The 19,272-nt window shown below is 42.0% G+C and overlaps 1 protein-coding gene across 4 annotated transcripts in view; it reads left to right on the forward strand.

Moving 5' to 3' along the window:
* MYO16 (myosin XVI) overlaps positions 1-17,741 on the forward strand; it is a 490,337-nt gene extending 472,596 nt beyond the window's left edge. For 3 of the 4 annotated variants that reach the window (XM_068268029.1, XM_068268031.1, XM_068268030.1), the window contains exon 35: positions 17,443-17,741. In XM_068268029.1, the coding sequence (XP_068124130.1) occupies positions 17,443-17,595 (153 nt within the window). In that variant the 3' untranslated portion in view covers positions 17,596-17,741. Of the gene's footprint in view, positions 1-17,416 lie in introns of all 4 variants that reach the window. The other variant, XM_068268033.1, reaches the window with a different exon arrangement.
* Positions 17,742-19,272: the final 1,531 nt, after the last annotated feature.

Below are 19,272 nucleotides of genomic sequence, written 5' to 3' on the forward strand. Positions count from 1 at the left end.
GGAATTTGCATCCTAAGTCGGATCTTGTTTTGTATATACGGAGAATTGTCCTTGATTGGATGCCAAAGGTAGTCCTGCCTAATAGGTGATCAGTGGGGGCCCCCAGGACTTAGAGACAGTGTGGCAGTGTGGATGTTGGATATATGCGCGGGCGGATGGATGGTATGTTTATTGAACTCTCTGGCCAGAGATAGACTATCTGGATATCTGCAGAAAATTGCTCTATGTGTTATGGCTAAATTGCACTGCATTGTTCCTTGGTTTTAATGATTAGGGGATATGTTATATTGAGGGTTGTATTGAGGGTTTTGTATTGAGGGGACCGTGTCTAATAGGTATTAATAAATTGAACTGTATTGGTATAATTATGGTGGCCTTATGACCTTATTATGTGCACACGTATTTATTAATCCAATGTATTGAGTGTTGGCCCCACCCCTTATCTTGGAGGGTACATTGACCAATTATCCAATGGACAATTTTGCTTTTCTTATTGAGATTTTCATTTATAGGTACAGATGTCCTGGCACCCCAGACTTTGCCCTCCATGAACCTACAAACCCTACCACAAGTGTGCAGGCTGGCTAAGCTGTCACTTCTCCCTTACTTCCCTTGTACGTCATTGGTTGCTAGTAGTGACTGAAGGGAGTTTTCATCAGTGGAATGCAGAGAGCAGGATGAGTCACCTCTGCAGTGCCCAAATAGTGAGCATAACTATCCCTACACATATGGGAGTAGGCCCTGAGGGAGACTATGGTAGAACTTTGAAACTCTTAATAGACCTCCAGATGTCCATCAGCTACCGGGGAAATAGGTAGTGTATTTTTTGTTGGTTTTTTTTCGCCTCTTATTTATAAGAAAGGGATAAATATGTAACATTTATTTGAAACAAACTATCAAAAAAGTGATAAAAAATGAATAAAAAAACAAATTTTAACCATTTATGCCACACGGATGTGAGCTTCACATCCGCAGCGGCAGCTGCTACAGCCGCAGGGACGCGATAGTCACATCCCTGTAGCTTGGAGGGCTGTGCAGGTGATCGTTCGCACTGTTGTCGGGAGAAGGGTGGATTGGCTACAGGGGACAAAAGACCTCTGTGCCAATCCGAGCATGTCCGCCGAGAATAAACACTATTTTTGTTAAAAAACAGTCTTTATTCTTTAAATACAGCCGCCGCACTATTTCCTGCCGTGATTTCCGCCGGTATCCACCACCCAATCGTTAGTTTTATGAATGGGAACAATGTTCCCATTCATGAATCTCCCCACAGAAACTGTGATTGCAGGCTTCCGATGGAAGCCTCACCTCACTTCCCTAGTTACAATGTAGTGATACATTGGGCTTGATTCACAAAACAGTGCTAACTGTTAGCACAGCTGTTAGCACGGCTTTGCGTGCATTTTAGCGCGTTTTCGCGCAAGAAAACGGTTTTCATGCGAAAAATGCTTATCGCGCACAAAAATTTGCGAACATTAAATCTAATTTTTTGCCGCGATAACCATTATCACGTGAAATTTCATGTGAAGCACTTTTCACAGCGTGCTAACAGTTAGGATCGTTTTGTGAATCAAGCCCATTGTATCCTGTGTAGCGTGTTTTCTACGCTAATAGAGCGGACATCTTGTGGCCAAATAGTAAAATAACACCTAATGACATTAGGGAATAAAAAAAAAATATCTATGTCAAAAGGGCATATAATTAATGGGCTAAAAATTTGTGATGGATGTAAAACTGAAGAAATGCACCTTTATTTCCAAATAAAATATTGTCACCATGCATTATACTATGGATATAATTTTAACGCCGCAATAACCGTGACAAATGGACAAATAAAATGGGTGGATTTTAATTATAATAGCATGAATTATTTTAAAACTATGATGGCTGAAACCTGAAAAATATTTTTTAGTTTAGTTAGTATCCCTTATGCCTGGCTGTTTTCATAGATTGCTGTGCTGGACAGGAAACTCTATTTGCAGGGAAGGCTAAAAGAGTTACAGTAGAAATAATGAATTGAACATGTGAGTAAACTTTAGGTCAATTTGTTACAAGCATAGTGGTAGGTGTTACCGACAGTGCTTAAAGGGTTAACATTTTAGAGCTGTCAACTATGTACTAACCTTATACCCCCTCCAAACATTCAGCCAGTACCAGCACCTGCCATCTTGCATAACAATGTAATATCCAACACTATCTATTCAATTTGTGTTATGACATTCTACACTGCTATTTTTAGACTACACACCTGGCTGCTTCTTAATACTGAAAGCTGGAAAGTCTATGCTACGCTCTCAGCCTCACCCTGCACATAGATTTCCCAATATTCTGGGATAGCAGTAACATTTGTCAGGATCCAGCATAAGGGGCTTCATTCTTCCGTTACAGATTCAGGTGCTACATTCATTTTACACTCCAATTTCTGAAAGTGCAGCCATACACCATTATTTGTATCTTCATGCACAACAGAAGTATAGAAATTATTATTATTATTTAATTATAAAGTGCCAGCATATTAAGCAGCGCTGGACAATAAATGTTAAAATAGTGGTATGTGCGCTCCTCTAAAATTGTATCGCGTGTGTGACTGGTTCACACTAGGGGATTTTCCTACCCTGTGTGTTTTAAATATAACACCTGGTTGCTACTCTTGTGATGAATCGCTGGACAATGGGGGGTATCACCACCCAGGTAGATTACAAGTGTATGCAAAATTGTAAAATAGTACAGCACTCTCATCTGCATATTCAATATATATAAACCACAATCCTATAGGGGAAGAAAAAACAAAACCATAATAACAGTTCCAATAAGTCCACTTTTATCCTTCTACATAGTTCCAAAATGCTTCTAATGGACCTTATAGTAATATGAGATACTCTTACCTGCGCATATGGCTGATTTAATTACAGATCAGCAAGTAGGCTCAAAACAAAGGTGTTCTCCAATCAAAGAACCTTCTTCCTAGGTATAACTCTGAGACATAGGAAAAGACAAAGCGTGATCCTGCTTAAAGAATCGGACTTTCCAGCACCAAATACAGCATATAGCATGCGCCACTCCCAGTAGAGCTTACACCGCAGTGCCCAGTAGGAAAAATGCAGGCTCACCAGATGCTATGGCTGATCCTGCTCTGACCAGCTACCAGCGCTATGATATGAGATATGCAAACTCCAAAGTTCTCCACTTGATAAAATTGCAGGATTGGCCTTAAAAACTTGTATTGTCTGGCACAGAGCCATTCACATCACGCACGCACTCATCTCCAGTCTCTCCGACCGCAGGTAGTAGTTGTCGGATCAGCTGGACAATAAATACATACAATGATACAAAGGACGACAGACGTAACAAGGTTATAAAACATAGGACAAGGCTATACAAAGCAAACAGGGTACAAAATACATGATAATGCGGTTTTGGCTGGTTAGGTAGGCCCAGTAATACAAGTACGAGGCGGTCATAGGAAAGGAGCACATGATCATGTAGAATACACCGGGGAAGGGAGGACCCCGCAAAAGGCTTACAATCTAAGGCGAGGGGAGATGGACACACTAGGCAGGGCTGCAGAATAAGTATTCAGTAGACAGTTACTCTGTGTAAGGTGGTGGGTAGGCCATCTTTAAGAGGTGGGTTTTTAGGGCTTGCATGAATGTGTTGAAGGAGGGGGCAAGTCTGATGGGTGGTGGAAGGGAGTTCCAGAGGGTGGGGGCGGCTCTCGAGAAATCATGCAGGCACGCAGAAATATTTGAAGAATGTTGATGTGTGTACTATTTTCTTTTAAAAACAAAACTTTTTTTTTTTTTAATTACCCCATCCTTTCAATCACAATGAAAAAAAAATCTGAGGGTCATATCCATAATTATAATACTAGGTAGGGGCTTAGCACTTCAGCAACACTTTAAAGAGAATCTGTATTGTTAAAATCGCACAAAAGTAAACATACCAGTGCGTTAGGGGACATCTCCTATTACCCTCTGTCACAATTTCGCCGCTCCTCGCCGCATTAAAAGTGGTTAAAAACAGTTTTTAAAAGTTTGTTTATAAACAAACAAAATGGCCACCAAAACAGGAAGTAGGTTTATGTACAGTATGTCCACACATAGAAAATACATTCATACACAAGCAGGCTGTATACACCCTTCCTTTTGAATCTCAAGAGATCATTTGTGTGTTTCTTTCCCACTGCAGTTCACATGCACTGAAGTTTCAGGCTGCTCTTTTCTTCTTGCAAACAGCTTTGCCCTTGTCTGTAATTCCTCAGTATGTGAAAGCCCAGCCAGCTCAGAGGACAATTTATCCACCTTGTAAAAGATGAGAGAAGAGAGAAGCTGCCCTAATCTAAATAATACACAGGCAGTGTGCATAGAGGGGCCTGGAAGGGGGAGTTCATAGCAGAACCACAACACTGAAGAACTTGGCAGCCTTCCAGACACAGGCTGACAAGTCTGACAGGGGAAAGATACATTGATTTATTACAGAGACTGTGATAGTAGAAAGTGCTGCAGTAAGCCAGAACACATTCGAATAGCTTTTGGAACTTGTAGGATGATAAAAAACAGGATGCAATTTTTGTTACGGAGTCTCTTTAAAGTAAGTATGGTGCCAAAAAAAGGCTGCATATTTGCAGGCCTGCAAAATGTACTTGGTCAGATTTTTAATGTCCTATTGCTTCAAAATTATGTCATTTTAAAAGCTGAAATTAGAGATCAGCCTCTGAAGTCTCTACGAAGCCAGCCCATTACATTACAACCACCAATAACATTGCAGCCTCCTGAAGTGTGCCTGCCGTCTATTTACATTTAATGTCAGACTTCTTGTCTCTGCTGCTCAGATTTACTTTAAAAAGTAATTGCAAACATTGTTACCATTGTTACATACACGTACCGTATTTTTCGAACTATAAGATGCTCTTGACCATCAGATGCACCTAGGTTTAGAGGACAAAAACCAGGGGAAAAAACCTGGTGTATCATGGTAAAGGGGCATCTTTTGGATTATGCCCCCTGTGTACCTCATGCCCCCTTGTACCTCTTGTATCTCCCTGTGCCCTCCTGTCCCCCCATGTTTCTGCCTCTGTCCTCCTTGTGTCCTCCTCTATGCCCCTTTGTGTCTCTCTTATGTCCTCCTCTATGCCCTTTTGTGTCCCCCTGTGTCCTCTGTTTGTCCCCCTGTGACCTCCTGTGCATGGGCACAGTTCAGGGAGTCCCCGACATTGTGACGGGTTGGAGGTTTGTATTGGCAGGCAATCACAAGTCAGAAACTCCCTGCATTTGGACTATAAGATGCAGTGACTTTTTCCCCCACTTTTGGGGAGAAAAGGTGACTCTTAGGGCCCTTTTCCACCAGCGCTGGCTGAATCGCAAAAACGCAAACCGCTAGCGATTTTACAATCGCTACGGTTTGCTTTTTAACATAGGAATCGCGGTAGGTCATTTCCACTACCGCGATTCGTTTTTGCCGGGAACGCGCGGCGGAGCGATATTTGCCGCGATTTTGCTATGCAGTGCATAGCATAGCAAAATCGCGGCCGCGAACGTCGAGGAATCGCCGGTAATTGCGATTCAGCAATCGCTAGCGTTCAGCGTGAACGCTAGCGATTGCTAGTGGAAAAGGGCCCTTACAGTCCAAAAAATACAGTAAAAATACAAAAAATACAGTATATGAGCATATGTTTCTATTATTATATAATAATAAACTAGTGTATCTCTTACTACTGGAAAATATAGATAAAAGATATTTCATTATAATTTTTTTTTGTCACATTCTTAGACTTTTCTTTCTTTCTTTTTTTTTTTTTAATGATTTGTAGTAGAGTATTGCCTAATTTTTTAAACACTTGTATGGCTTAAATATATAAGAAATATAGCCTGAAACTAGGGTGAGATCTAGAGCTTGACTACATAAATGCAATGTCCACAGTGTATCTGTGTTGCCAGAATAGTCAATAAAACATTCATTATATTTACGGTACTGATGGGAGCCTGGAAGACGACCATATATCTTGAGGCACCTTCTTTGGAGCATGAAATAACTCTCCACAGAGTCATTTTCTGATGTTTATTTTATACCTGTTTAATTAATGTAACAGAATGTGATCCAATTATGGCATCTAGCATGATTAGGAACATATGGTTTGTTTAATCTGGAGACTAGGAAAAGATGAAAGCTGCTGCCTGTCTTCTTAAAAAAAAAATTACTCAAAAAATTATCTGATTATCCAAATTGATAATAATGAAAATTATTTAACATTATTTTAGAAGATAGAAACAATATACAGTAATAAATGTCTGATTACTTTTTGTTAGCTCTTTTATTGTGTCTTAAGTGTTTTAACTGCACGCCAAATGATTTTCTTACGGCTATATTACATGTGGAATGCTTCAGTACATTTTCAAAGCAACACATTTTCAAAGCAAAAAGGCAATATAATATTGTTATTGATATTTTAAACTACTAATGATGCTTTAATAATTTATTTTAAAAGGTATATTTCCTGGGTACGTCAGATTAATGGGCCTTCCTAGGAAGGAATACATGAAAATAATTACTTTGGGTACCAAAGGATAATGATTTTATTCATGAAAAAATGTTGGCTGTGGAAGTGCCTAAAGCAAGCAAACACAAATTTTTGGCTGTGCTTGTGTGCATTTAATTTTAGATGTTGGTCGCATCACGGTATTCTCCCTCACCAATTCCCCTCCACAGCTTATAGCTGTGGCTATTCATGTCTATGAAATTGGTAGAGGTGCATTGCGCATGAGCATATGGACAAAATCATGTGACACATTTCCTGTCTGGATGTTTCTGTGTTTCTGACATCTGATGTCAATAGCTTAGACCTTCAGGGGGCAGGGTCATGGTAATTTCCCTTTCTGTGCAGTGTGCCACAGGGGCTGAACAGCTTGTAAGGGTGTGGTCTCATGCACTGCGGTAGGCTCTTATGCCACATGCAAAACGCACACCATAGGCTTGATTCACTAAGACAAATAGAATACCTTATCAGAGACAACACATCTTATCCGAGTTAGCACTCCTTATCAGAGATAACATGCCTTATCAAAGTTAACACGCCTTATCAAAGTTAACACGCCTTATCAGAGTAGCATAGCGAGCTCTACAAACTTATGCCTGCTAATTGGCAAGCCCCATGTGGGAAAGGGCCCTTATGTGTTTTAGCTGGTGACTGATATTTTATCTATAGACTTCACCACTCTGGTCTCATCAGGGTATACTCCATCTATAATGGGAACACCACTGAAACAATATCTTCACAACTAAACAAATAAATCAAGGGGGTTGATTCACTAAACCGTGCTATGACAAATAGCATGCCTCATCAGAGATAGCACGCCTTATCAAAGTTAACACGCCATATCAGAGTAGAAAAGCGAGCGCTACGAGCCTGCAGGGGCTCAGGGCAGGACAAGTGCCATTGCCAATTAGCAGTCATAAGTTTTTAGCACTCGCTATACTACTCTGATAAGGCGTGTTAACTTTGATAAGGTGTGCTATCTCTGATAAGGAGTGTTATCTCTGATAAGGCATGCTATTTGTCACAGCATGGTTTAGTGAATCCACCCCAAGGTGTCACTCCACTGGAGTATGTTTGATATGGTTGCTCTCAGCTATGCAGTGTTTATTTTAATGAAGCTTTAATTGTTTGTACCCATCATTCAGCTCTGTAATAAAACCCCATCCAATACCTCACTGTAGCCTCCTCCCACCTTAATATTAATCCCTTCCTGTCCCCTAACCATCCCATTTACATTAATCTGTTCCTTAAGTTAAACGTTATCCTCCCCACAGTAATGAAAACAATTACCTTACTGTTTGCTACTAATGAACCAAGTGAGTGCCTGGGCAGTGATGCCAAGTGACTGGGCAGTGATATAGGGACATGTGCTTGCATGTGCACTAATTCCTTGTTAAACTCAAAAAAGCAGAAGCAGTACCAACCAGCCATGGTGATAGCTCATGCTTTGGACTGTAAGGTGCTATTCACCTAGTGTTTAAAGGACTAGGTGGTAGTCCCTGAGGGTGACATTAAATGTGTATATGTACACACTCTTAGTACTATGTCTCGATCCCTTGGGTGACATTCAGGGTCAAGTGCCATACAAATGCATGATGGCCAGGAGCCCGTGACATAGAATCTGGAGGGGACACATGCTGGAAATAAGCATGTTGGTTGAGATCGCTGGGTCAAGTAGAGAGAATGGTATATAGTTCAAATCATTACACATTCCTATCCCTGAGTAAAAGCTTGTTTTTTCTTTTTTCCCTGGAAAATGATGTAAAGTATTCAAACTCAAAACCTAAATTCCAAATGATCACCCTAGCTGTAAATAAGCTATAAGCAGATCTTCACAAACATCCAAAGCTGACATATTATGATGCTGATGACTGTTCTTTTTCCATAGTGTCAATTTATTCAAGTTGTCCCCACTCCATAGGCACAAATATGCTTGCTCTGCTCTGAGTTTACAGACAGAAACATTTAGGAGGAGATATCAGACAGTTGTCAGACTGTGCCCTTACACTAGACTATCCCAGACAGTGCATACCTCTGGTGCTCAAAAACCTTTTATGTTACAAAGTATGTTTGGAAAAAATACTTTTTAACAAGATGTACTGTATGTCTTTTTCTGTCTGTAAAATTAATATGCCCATATACTCGCATATAAGCCGATCCAGGTATAAGCCAAGGTACCCAGGAACCAGGAAAATGTGATTGACTCACATATAACCCCCCCCCCCCAATATAGCTCCCTCCACAGTAGCCAGATGGTTCCCCAGCACAAGTCATGCCCCCTCCCCATAGCCAGATGTGCCCCAGGATCATACAGCTGTGTCTCAAGTAGCCACTAGAATCCCTGATTATTATATCACTGACAAGTTGCTTGCATACTCCGCTCCACGAGCAAGGGGACACAGGTAGTCTTGAGCAGTGCACTATGCACACCATGTTGCAGGTGATGGGGGACACATGCACAGCAGCGAGCCAGCTGGCAAGAGCAGGATCACTAGTGCACAATCCTTACGCTTCCCTGCCAGTAACAAAACCTGCTCCACCATCTGTTTTGCTCCACTGACTCGCATATAAGCCGAGGGGGGTAACTTTTTAGCACATTTGTTGTGCTGAAAAATTAGGCTTATGTGCGAGTATATAAAGTACAAGTAAACATAATCTTTTAGAAGAGAGATCTTAGACCTCTGACCTATTACACATGGTGGGTCCAGGCAGCCGTTTATGACCATCTTTGTCGTGAACCTAGCTTGTGTACAAGTATCCCCCTTCAGTGCTTAAAGATACCTCACACCGGGTATTTAGTGACAGTGGTGCCTGGTCAACGCTTGAGCATGCTATTCCCCTTCCTTTCCCTAAGAGCTGCTCCATTCTGCATCTGCCATCCTCCATCCTTCCCTCTCTATAGTAACAGGTTGGTCTGTGTGACACTCTGCCCTGCACTGTCCCTCAAGGGAACAAGTCCTGGTTCCTGAGTGTGTATTATTATTATTATTATTTATTATATTTCTAAAGCTCCAACATATTACGCAGTGCTGGAAAATAAATATATACAAGGATGGCAGACATAATAAGGTTATACAACATAGAACAAAGTTATACAAGGCAAACAGTTTATACATGATCGTGTGATTATGGGCTGGTTAGGTAGGCCCAGTAATACAAGTACAATGCTGTCATAGAAAAGGAGCACATGATCATGTAGACTACACTAGGGAAGGGAGGACCCTGCCAAAGGCTTACAATCTAAGGGGATGGGAAGGTGGACACACTAGATAGGGCTGGCTTTGGAATACATATTCAGTAGAGTGTTTTGTGGTAGGGGATGGGTAGGCCATCTTAAAGAGGTGGGTTTTGAGGGCTTGCTTGAATGTGTTGAAAGAGGAAGCAAGTCTGATGGGTAGTGGAAGGGAGTTCCACAAAATGGGGGCGGCTCTTGAGAAATGCTGCAGGCGCACATGGGAGTGGGAAATGTGTGGGGCAGTTAGGCCAAGGTCATTAGAGGACTGGAGGAGACAAGCTGGTGTAAACCTGTGAACAAGCTCCAAGCTGTAGGTAGAACAGGTTTTGTGCACAGATTTAAAGGCCAGACATAGAATCTTACATACCTTAATGTTTACAAAGTAGTCCAGAAAAAATGCCATAAAAGGTAATATCTTCCTTTTGATCCAGATGTTGTTTTTCTGCATTTACAATAACTCCTTGCATATATTGTGGACACAAAGAATTTTGCATCTGCATATTTTGCTACTGGCTGGAATACAATGTATTGTAATTAATGGTTGTATTACGTTAAATGGAGTCATGCTGTGCTCTTGTTTTCTTCAGGCTAGAAATCACTTAGTCTTTTATTCATTCATAAAAGCACACCATGTACAGATCTTATGTTCTGCGCACTAAGGCTCGTTCTCCATAAAAATGTGTTGTTTTACATTATTATCAAATCACCTGAATTCATATAGACTTTATGAAGAATGAGACAGTAGAATACTTTCCATTAGTTTTCTGAATACATTGTGTGCATCTATCAGTACAGCTGTTTGCATTTTTGCCATGTTCAGATATTGGTTTTACTGAATGTCTTATTTGCATTACAAGTGTTTTTTAAACTTTATTTTGTACTTAAATTCAAAAAGGTAACTTTTGATGCAGGTATCGTATTTTCCACTGTATAAGACGCTCTGGAATATAAGATGTACCCAGGTTTAGAGGGCAAAATCCAAGTTAAAAAAAATGTATATACTAAACCTGGTGCGTTCATGTTCCAGGAGCGTCTTGTACATGTTCTCCCCCCGATACGTGTGAGCTTGTATCTGCGTGTCCAGAGATGTATTGAATAAAGATTGGATGTTTTTACTACCATCTGGTATAGCAGGATATCTTTGTTTGGAATTTGGTGATCAGTACAACACTTTCACTAGAGCCAGCTGCGCTAAGAACTCAGATGTCTCTGCAATATCCAGGTATATGGACTAAAGCAAGCTGGGCTGATGATCACTTGTACACTACGGGGGGCGCGGAGATGCAAGGGGGGGTTGCGGTTACACACAGGAAGGGAGCTAGGCACGCAGGGGACTCCGATGTCTGCAGTCCAGAGAGAATGTACTAAGTATGCCGGGCTGCCCGATCACGCAAGGTAGGTGTTTGCAGATACACAGGGGAGAGAACAAGGCACGTGAGGGAGCAGGCACACACAGGCACGGAATCCCCAACGTGGCGGCTGGTTGGCGGTTCGTATCACTGGGCGTTTGTCGGCTATTCCCTGCCTTTGCCATATAAGACGCAGGAACTTTTTCTTCCCATTTTTGGGAAAGAAAAAGTGCGTCTCATACAGCAGAAAATACGGTAAATAGGAAATAGCGTACATGTATTTCATGTAGACTTAAAGGACAACTGTAATGAGAATATTGAAGCTGCCATATTTAGTTCCTCTTAAATAATACCAGTTCCTTGGCAGCCGTGCTGATCTATTTGTCTTCAGTAGTGGCTGAACACAATCTGAAACAACATGCAGCTAATGTAGTCAGATCTGACAATAATGTCAGAAACACCTAATATGCTGCATGCTTGTTAGTAGAAAGGCTTTATAAACAATTGCATACTTCATCATATGTTTTCTGTATCTAATAATGGGATGTTGTTTACAAAGATTAATCCATTTGAAGATTGTGAACTCTTATTGTATCAAAAAGTTCTTTCGTAAAAACAAAGTTAAGATCATCTTGAAACTTTTTTGCCTCAAAAATATTTTCTGCTATATAGCCTTGTTCTCACATCATGTAGAAATTTCAATCAGTTGTAGGCAGTGCCATCCTTGAGTTGTAGTGATGTAGCCATCTCCATAGTTTGCCAGATTTAGCCTAAGAAAAGAAAAAAAAATAATTTTAGTATTTCATATAATAAAACAATAAATACATTTAAAATCAAATTCTATTATGTCACAGCTGTCAGCTCTGGTATATTAATTTTGGGTTCAATTCCCACCAAGAGCACTATCTGAATGGAGTTTATATGCTCTCCCGGGTTTACAGGTTGAGGCTACATTCACAGTGTGATGTTGCGGTGCTGTGTTATAAAGTCTTATAATGCAGCATACTGCAACGCAGTAATACAAATCTTCTGGGACATTCACAGTGCAATGTTAGCGTTACCACCTTTTTTGCGTTGCATTGTAATGCTGCATTGTGGCTTTAACGTTGCATTACAGCGCAACATCCCACTGTGAATAAGCCCTGACTCTGCAGTGCCTTCCACATCAAAACATAGGGTAGCAAGTGGATTCACTGTGAAGATTTGGCACATTAGCCCTTGTATGACATCTCCTGGGAGATAATTTTCCACCTTCTGTTTAAATTAATGTTTCCGCACCCTGCATTTAAAAAAGTAGGTGAGAAAGTACTGTCAAAATGATTCTGAGTATTTTCTTACTTGCTGTGGCTTAAAAGGCAATTTATTGATGAGATGTGAAAATATCACCAAGGAGAGAACTTAGGAGAAAAAGTTAATAAAATAAAAGCCATGGGGCCCAATTCAATCCACTATTTCTCCTACATTTTCTCCTAGGAGATCATTTTTCATCTTTTGTTTAACCACTTAACGACCGCCCCCAGCCGATGGGCGGCGGCAAAGTCCGGGCCCAAACGACCGCAATACGCCCATCGGCAGGGGCGGCTGCGGGAGTGGCTATGCGGCGATCGCGTCATTTGTGACGCGATCAGCCGCCGGGGACTGGCTCCGCCCACCGCTCGCTGTAACCCGCCGGCCGTTCGGAAGCGCCGGCGGGTTACTAGCTGCCCGATCGCCGCACGGAAAGTGTATAATAGGCTTTGTAATGTATACAAAGCCTATTATACTGGCTGCCTCCTGCCCTGGTGGTCCCAGTGTCTGAGGGACCACCAGGGCAGGCTGCAGCCACCCTAGTCTGCACCCAAGCACACTGATTCCCCCCCCCTGCCCCCTGATCGCCCACAGCACCCCTCAGACCCCCCCCCCCCTGCCCACCCCCCAGACCACTGTTTGCACCCAATCACCCCCCTAATCACCCATCAATCACTCCCTGTCACTATCTGTCAACGCTATTTTTTTTTTAGTCCCTAATCTGCCCCCTACTCCCTCCTGATCACCCCCCCACCCTTCAGATTCTCCCCAGACCCCCCCCCCAGACCCCCCCCCCCCCGTGTACTGTATGCATCTATCCCCCCTGATCACCTGTCAATCACCTGTCAATCACCTGTCAATCACCCGTCAATCACCCGTCAATCACCCCCTGTCACTGCCACCCATCAATCAGCCCCTAACCTGCCCCTTGCGGGCAATCTGATCACCCACCCACACCAATAGATCGCCCGCAGATCCGACATCAGATCACCTCCCAAATGCAGTGTTTACATCTCTTCTCTCCTCTAAACACCCACTAATTACCCATCAATCACCCATCAATCACCCCCTATCACCACCTGTCACTGTTACCCATCAGATTAGACCCTAATCTGCCCCTAGGGCACCCAATCACCCGCCCACACCTCAGATTGCCCTCAGACCCCCCCTTATCAATTCGCCAGTGCAATATTTACATCTGTTATTCCCTGTAATAACCCACTGATCACTTGTCAATCACCCATCAATCACCCCCTGTCACTGCCACCCATCAATCACCCCCTGTCACTGCCACCCATCAATCAGCCCCTAACCTGCACCTTGCGGGCAATCTGATCACCCACCCACACCAATAGATCGCCCGCAGATCCGACATCAGATCACCTCCCAAATGCAGTGTTTACATCTCTTCTCTCCTCTAAACACCCACTAATTACCCATCAATCACCCATCAATCACCCCCTATCACCACCTGTCACTGTTACCCATCAGATTAGACCCTAATCTGCCCCTTGCGGGCACCCAATCACCCGCCCACACGCTCAGATTGCCCTCAGACCCCCCCTTATCAATTCGCCAGTGCAATATTTACATCTGTTATTCCCTGTAATAACCCACTGATCACCTGTCAATCACCCATCAATCACCCCCTGTCACTGCCACCCATCAATCACCCCCTGGCACTGCCACCCATCAATCAGCCCCTAACCTGCCCCTTGCGGGCAATCTGATCACCCACCCACACCAATAGATCGCCCGCAGGTCCGACATCAGATCACCTCCCAAGTGCAGTGTTTACATCTCTTCTCTCCTCTAAACACCCACTAATCACCCATCAATCACCCCCTATCACCACCTGTCACTGTTACCCATCAGATTAGACCCTAATCTGCCCCTAGGGCACCCAATCACCCGCCCACACCTCAGAACGCCCTCAGACCCCAGCCCTGATCACCTCGCCAGTGCATTGCTTGCATCTATTTCCCCTCTCTAATCACACCTTGAGACACCCATCAATCACCTCCTGTCACCCCCTAGCACACCTACCCATCAGATCAGGCCCTAATTTGCCCCGTGTGGGCTCCTGATCACTCGGCCAAACCCTCAGATCCCCCTGAGACCCCCTTCCGATCACCTCCCTAGTGCATTGATTGCATCTATTTTCCCCTCTAACTGCCCCCTGAGACACCCATCAATCACCTCCTGTCACCCCCCTAGCACTCCTATCCATCAGAACAGGCCCAATACATCCTGTCATCTAAGAGGCCACCCTGCTTATGACCGGTTCCACAAAATTTGCCCCCTCATAGACCACCTGTCATCAAAATTTGCAGATGCTTATACCCCTGAACAGTCATTTTGAGGCATTTGTTTTCTAGACTACTCCTCGCGGTTTAGGGCCCCTAAAATGCCAGGGCAGTATAGGAACCCCACAAGTGACCCCATTTTAGAAAGAAGACACCCCAAGGTATTCTGTTAGGTGTATGATGAGTTCATAGAAGATTTTATTTTTTGTCAAAAGTTAGCGGAAATTGGATTTTTATTGTTTTTTTCACAAAGTGTCATTTTTCACTAACTTGTGACAAAAAATAAAATCTTCTACGAACTCACCATACCCCTAACGGAATACCTTGGGGTGTCTTCTTTCTAAAATGGGGTCACTTGTGGGGTTCCTATACTGCCCTGGCATTTTAGGGGCCCTAAACCGTGAGAAGTAGTCTAGAAAACAAATGCCTCAAAATGACCTGTGAATAGGACGTTGGGCCCCTTAGCGCACCTAGGCTGCAAAAAAGTGTCACACATGTGGTATCGCCGTACTCAGAAGAAGTAGTATAATGTGTTTTGGGGTGTATTTTTATACATACCCATGCTGGGTGGGAGAAATCTCTCTGTAAATGGACAATTGTGTGTAAAAAAAATCTAATAATTGTCATTTACAGAGATATTTCTCCCACCCAGCATGGGTATGTGTAAAAATACACCCCAAAACACATTATAATACTTCTCCCGAGTACGGCGATACCACATGTGTGGCACTTTTTTGCACCCTAACTGCGCTAAGGGGCCCAAAGTCCAATGAGTACCTTTAGGATTTCACAGGTCATTTTGCGACATTTGGTTTCAAGACTACTCCTCACGGTTTAGGGCCCCTAAAATGCCAGGGCAGTATAGGAATCCCACAAATGACCCCATTTTAGAAAGAAGACACCCCAAGGTATTCCGTTAGGAGTACGGTGAGTTCATAGAAGATTTTATTTTTTGTCACAAGTTAGCGGAAAATGACACTTTGTGAAAAAAAAAATTAAAATCAATTTCTGCTAACTTGTGACAAAAAAAAAAATCTTCTATGAACTCACCATACTCCTAACGGAATACCTTGGGGTGTCTTCTTTCTAAAATGGGGTAATTTGTGGGGTTCCTATACTGTCCTGGCATTTTAGGGGCCCTAAACCGTGAGGAGTAGTCTTGAAACTAAATTTCTCAAAATGACCTGTGAAATCCTAAAGGTATTCATTGGACTTTGGGCCCCTTAGCGCAGTTAGGGTGCAAAAAAGTGCCACACATGTGGTAACGCCGTACTCAGGAGAAGTAGTATAATGTGTTTTGGGGTGTATTTTTCCACATACCCATGCTGAGTGGGAGAAATATCTCTATAAATAGACAATTGTGTGTAAAAAAAAATAAAAAATTGTCATTTACGGAGATATTTCTTCCACCCAGCATGGGTATGTGTAAAAATACACCCCAAAACACATTATACTACTTCTCCTGAGTACGGCAATTACAATTAGGCACCCCCCAAAATGCCAGGACAGTGAACACACCCCACAAATGACCCCATTTTGGAAAGTAGACACTTCAAGGTATTCAGAGAGGAGCATAGTGAGTCCGTGGCAGATTTCATTTTTTTTGTCGCACGTTAGAAGAAATGGAAACTTTTTTTTTTTTTCTTTTTTGTCAGAAAGTGTCATTTTCCGCTAACTTGTGACAAAAAATAAAATCTTCTATGAACGCACCATGCCTCTCACTGAATACTTTGGGATGTCTTCTTTCCAAAATGGGGTCATTTGGGGGGTATTTGTACCTTCCTGGAATTTTAGCCCCTCATGAAACCTGACAGGTGCGCAGAAAAGTCAGAGATGCTTGAAAATGGGAAAATTCACTTTTGGCACCATAGTTTGTAAACGCTATAACTTTTACCCAATCCAATAAATATACACTGAATGTTGTTTTTTTTATCAAAGACATGTAGCAGAATAACTTTCGCGCTCAAATGTATAGGAAATTTTACTTTATTTGAAAAATGTCAGCACAGAAAGTTAAAAAAAAATCATTTTTTTTGCCAAAATTCATGTCTTTTTTGCTGAATATAATAAAAAGTAAAAATCGCAGGAGCAATCAAATAGCACCAAAAGAAAGCTGTATTAGTGACAAGAAAAAGAGGTAAAATTCATTTAGGTGGTAGGTTGTATGAGCGAGCAATAAACCGTGAAAGCTGCAGTGGTCTGAATGGAGAAAAAGGCTCTGGTCCTTAAGGGGTGAAAAGACTGTGGTCCTGAAGTGGTTAAAAGTCCTTTTCAGCACTCTGCCATTGAAGTAGTACCAAAGTAGGTGAAAAAGTACTGACAAAATGAACGTGAGTATTTTCTTGCTTGCAGTGGCTTTGTGCAGGTTGTGCAGTTGTAGGTGGCAGCTTAGTGTGGACGGCAGCTTCGTGTGGTGCGCAATCCTTTTAAGAAACAGGGGTTTCCTGATGGTTTCTGGTGTGCAGAAAGTTGCTGGCGTCTGTGGCTTTTGCACATCACAACTGCATTCCTTCCTAGGTAGTATCTGATAGCGTCCTACCTGGAGATGCCAGCCACAACATTCATACTAAACCGATGCATCACAAATTGTAATTCTTCCGCTTAGCAAATCAACCTCCTCTGTATAAAATAAATAAATAGATGATGATTACGTGTAGACTGTAATTTCCAAAATCAGAGTATTAACACATTGATTGTTTAAACACAGAACTAAACGGGATTCCTCTACTCCAGGTTATCCACCAGTTAAGGCTGTCGGAGAACGAGAGTGCTGCCTTACAAGAGTTAATGGATTGGAGACGAAAGCTTTGTGAAGAGACAGAGGGCTGGGAAAACGACTTGACAAAAGCTGAACAGACAAATGCTGCTCCTACTCAATCCTCTTAGATGGACTATGAACACAAGTGAAGATTAAAGCTGCCACCTCCTATGATAAAGAATCTCTTTAGCTGCCAGGAAGTTGTCTATAAGGAGATCCATGCTTCAAAAAAGACTGTTCACATTATATAATATACACAATGTTTTTAAATCAATGTAATGATCTCCGAAAGCATGAATTAGTTCAATTTCTCAGTGTTAATGTGTGTGTTAATATATATGGTGATAAACTCGATGTGCATTGTATTTCTGATATAATCTAAAGACGAAGGCTCCCAGCACAAAAAAAAAAAAAGTATACTGACACTATATGGAATAGTTCTCAGATTTTAGGGTGAGTGTCTTTAAACATTTTTATATAATCAAAAATCTGATTCCTGTGTTATACTGAATACAAATGTATATATTTGGTGGGAGTGCACCTGTGTGTCTGTATTTGTGCACCAGAGAAATACTATACAGAAAACTATGCACTCACAGACATAGCACAGAGGAGAAACATTTTACTGAAAATATTCTGTTACTATTTAAAAAAAAATTACTTATGAATTCTGAATTTCTGAGAGATAAATGTACCTATTTCACAAAGTATATGTGCAGACGGTGATGGTTTATCACCGATGATGCATTCTGAAAGAAAAAATCCACTTGGCACTAAAAATTCAACACTGGAAGGAATGTGGTGATGAAAAACACCCAGCACCTTTTATGTACCTTAAACAGTTCCGTAATGCTGTCTTTTGACAGTGCTGTTACCATGCCAATGGATCCTCAACCTCCATTCTGCATGTTCTGCATTATATAAGCTGTCAAAATAGCCAGCACAAGGACTGCACAGATGGATTAACCGCTTCAGCTACAGGGCCTGAAAGCCTCGGGGGTCAGAGCATGTGTGAGACTTTGGAATGATGTGCTATATTGCTTTCTCACATTACTGTCTACCTAGCTAGTCATGCCATTGTTTTGGGATACTATAATGCTGCAGTTATCTGTGTGTGCATGTGTGTGTGTGCGTAATGGGTATAGAAAATAATCACTGTCTTCAAAATAGTCACATTTTGTTACTTGCAGCCCGACAAGAAGGCACACAAAAAATAAGATTTTTTTCAGATGTATGCATTTGAACCAATTTGTAACAGTGAAGGAAAAGGCTTAAAAAAATTGAATCACTAATATTGGAAAAGGATCTCCTCTCTTACTCCTTTCCCTCCACCTTCATCCCCCTCTTCCCCCCTTCCCCATAAAAAATACTCACTTTCATTGCACACCAAGCTAATTGGCTTCCTCTTGCAAGCAGCTGTAGTCATTTGGATTAGTCCAGTGTTAAAACATCTTTTCTGGCTGCTGCATTCTAGTGCTTGCTTCAGTAGTGCAACAGAAAGTGAAAGGATAACTATGGGCAGCAAGGGATCTCAGGAATTTAGTGGTGGACTGGTACACATCAGGGCAGATGATGGATGGCAGAATTGTTTCAAAGGCTGTGTTAACCTCTGGGAGCACAGTAAATGCTGTAATAGGTAAACGGAAAGCATTTGGTTCTTACAAGACAAGGCTGTACCTCCAGACTAGATGAAAGTGCAAGGAGGAAACTGGTCAGAGAGGCTGCCAAACGCTAGGCCCGTTGCAACATTAAAGTATGGATGAGCGAGCAAAATGTATGAGTTTTTTTCTTACAGTGATTGGCCA

The sequence above is a fragment of the Hyperolius riggenbachi genome, chromosome 2, assembly GCF_040937935.1.
Source record: "Hyperolius riggenbachi isolate aHypRig1 chromosome 2, aHypRig1.pri, whole genome shotgun sequence".
In the NCBI taxonomy this organism is placed as follows: domain Eukaryota; kingdom Metazoa; phylum Chordata; class Amphibia; order Anura; family Hyperoliidae; genus Hyperolius; species Hyperolius riggenbachi.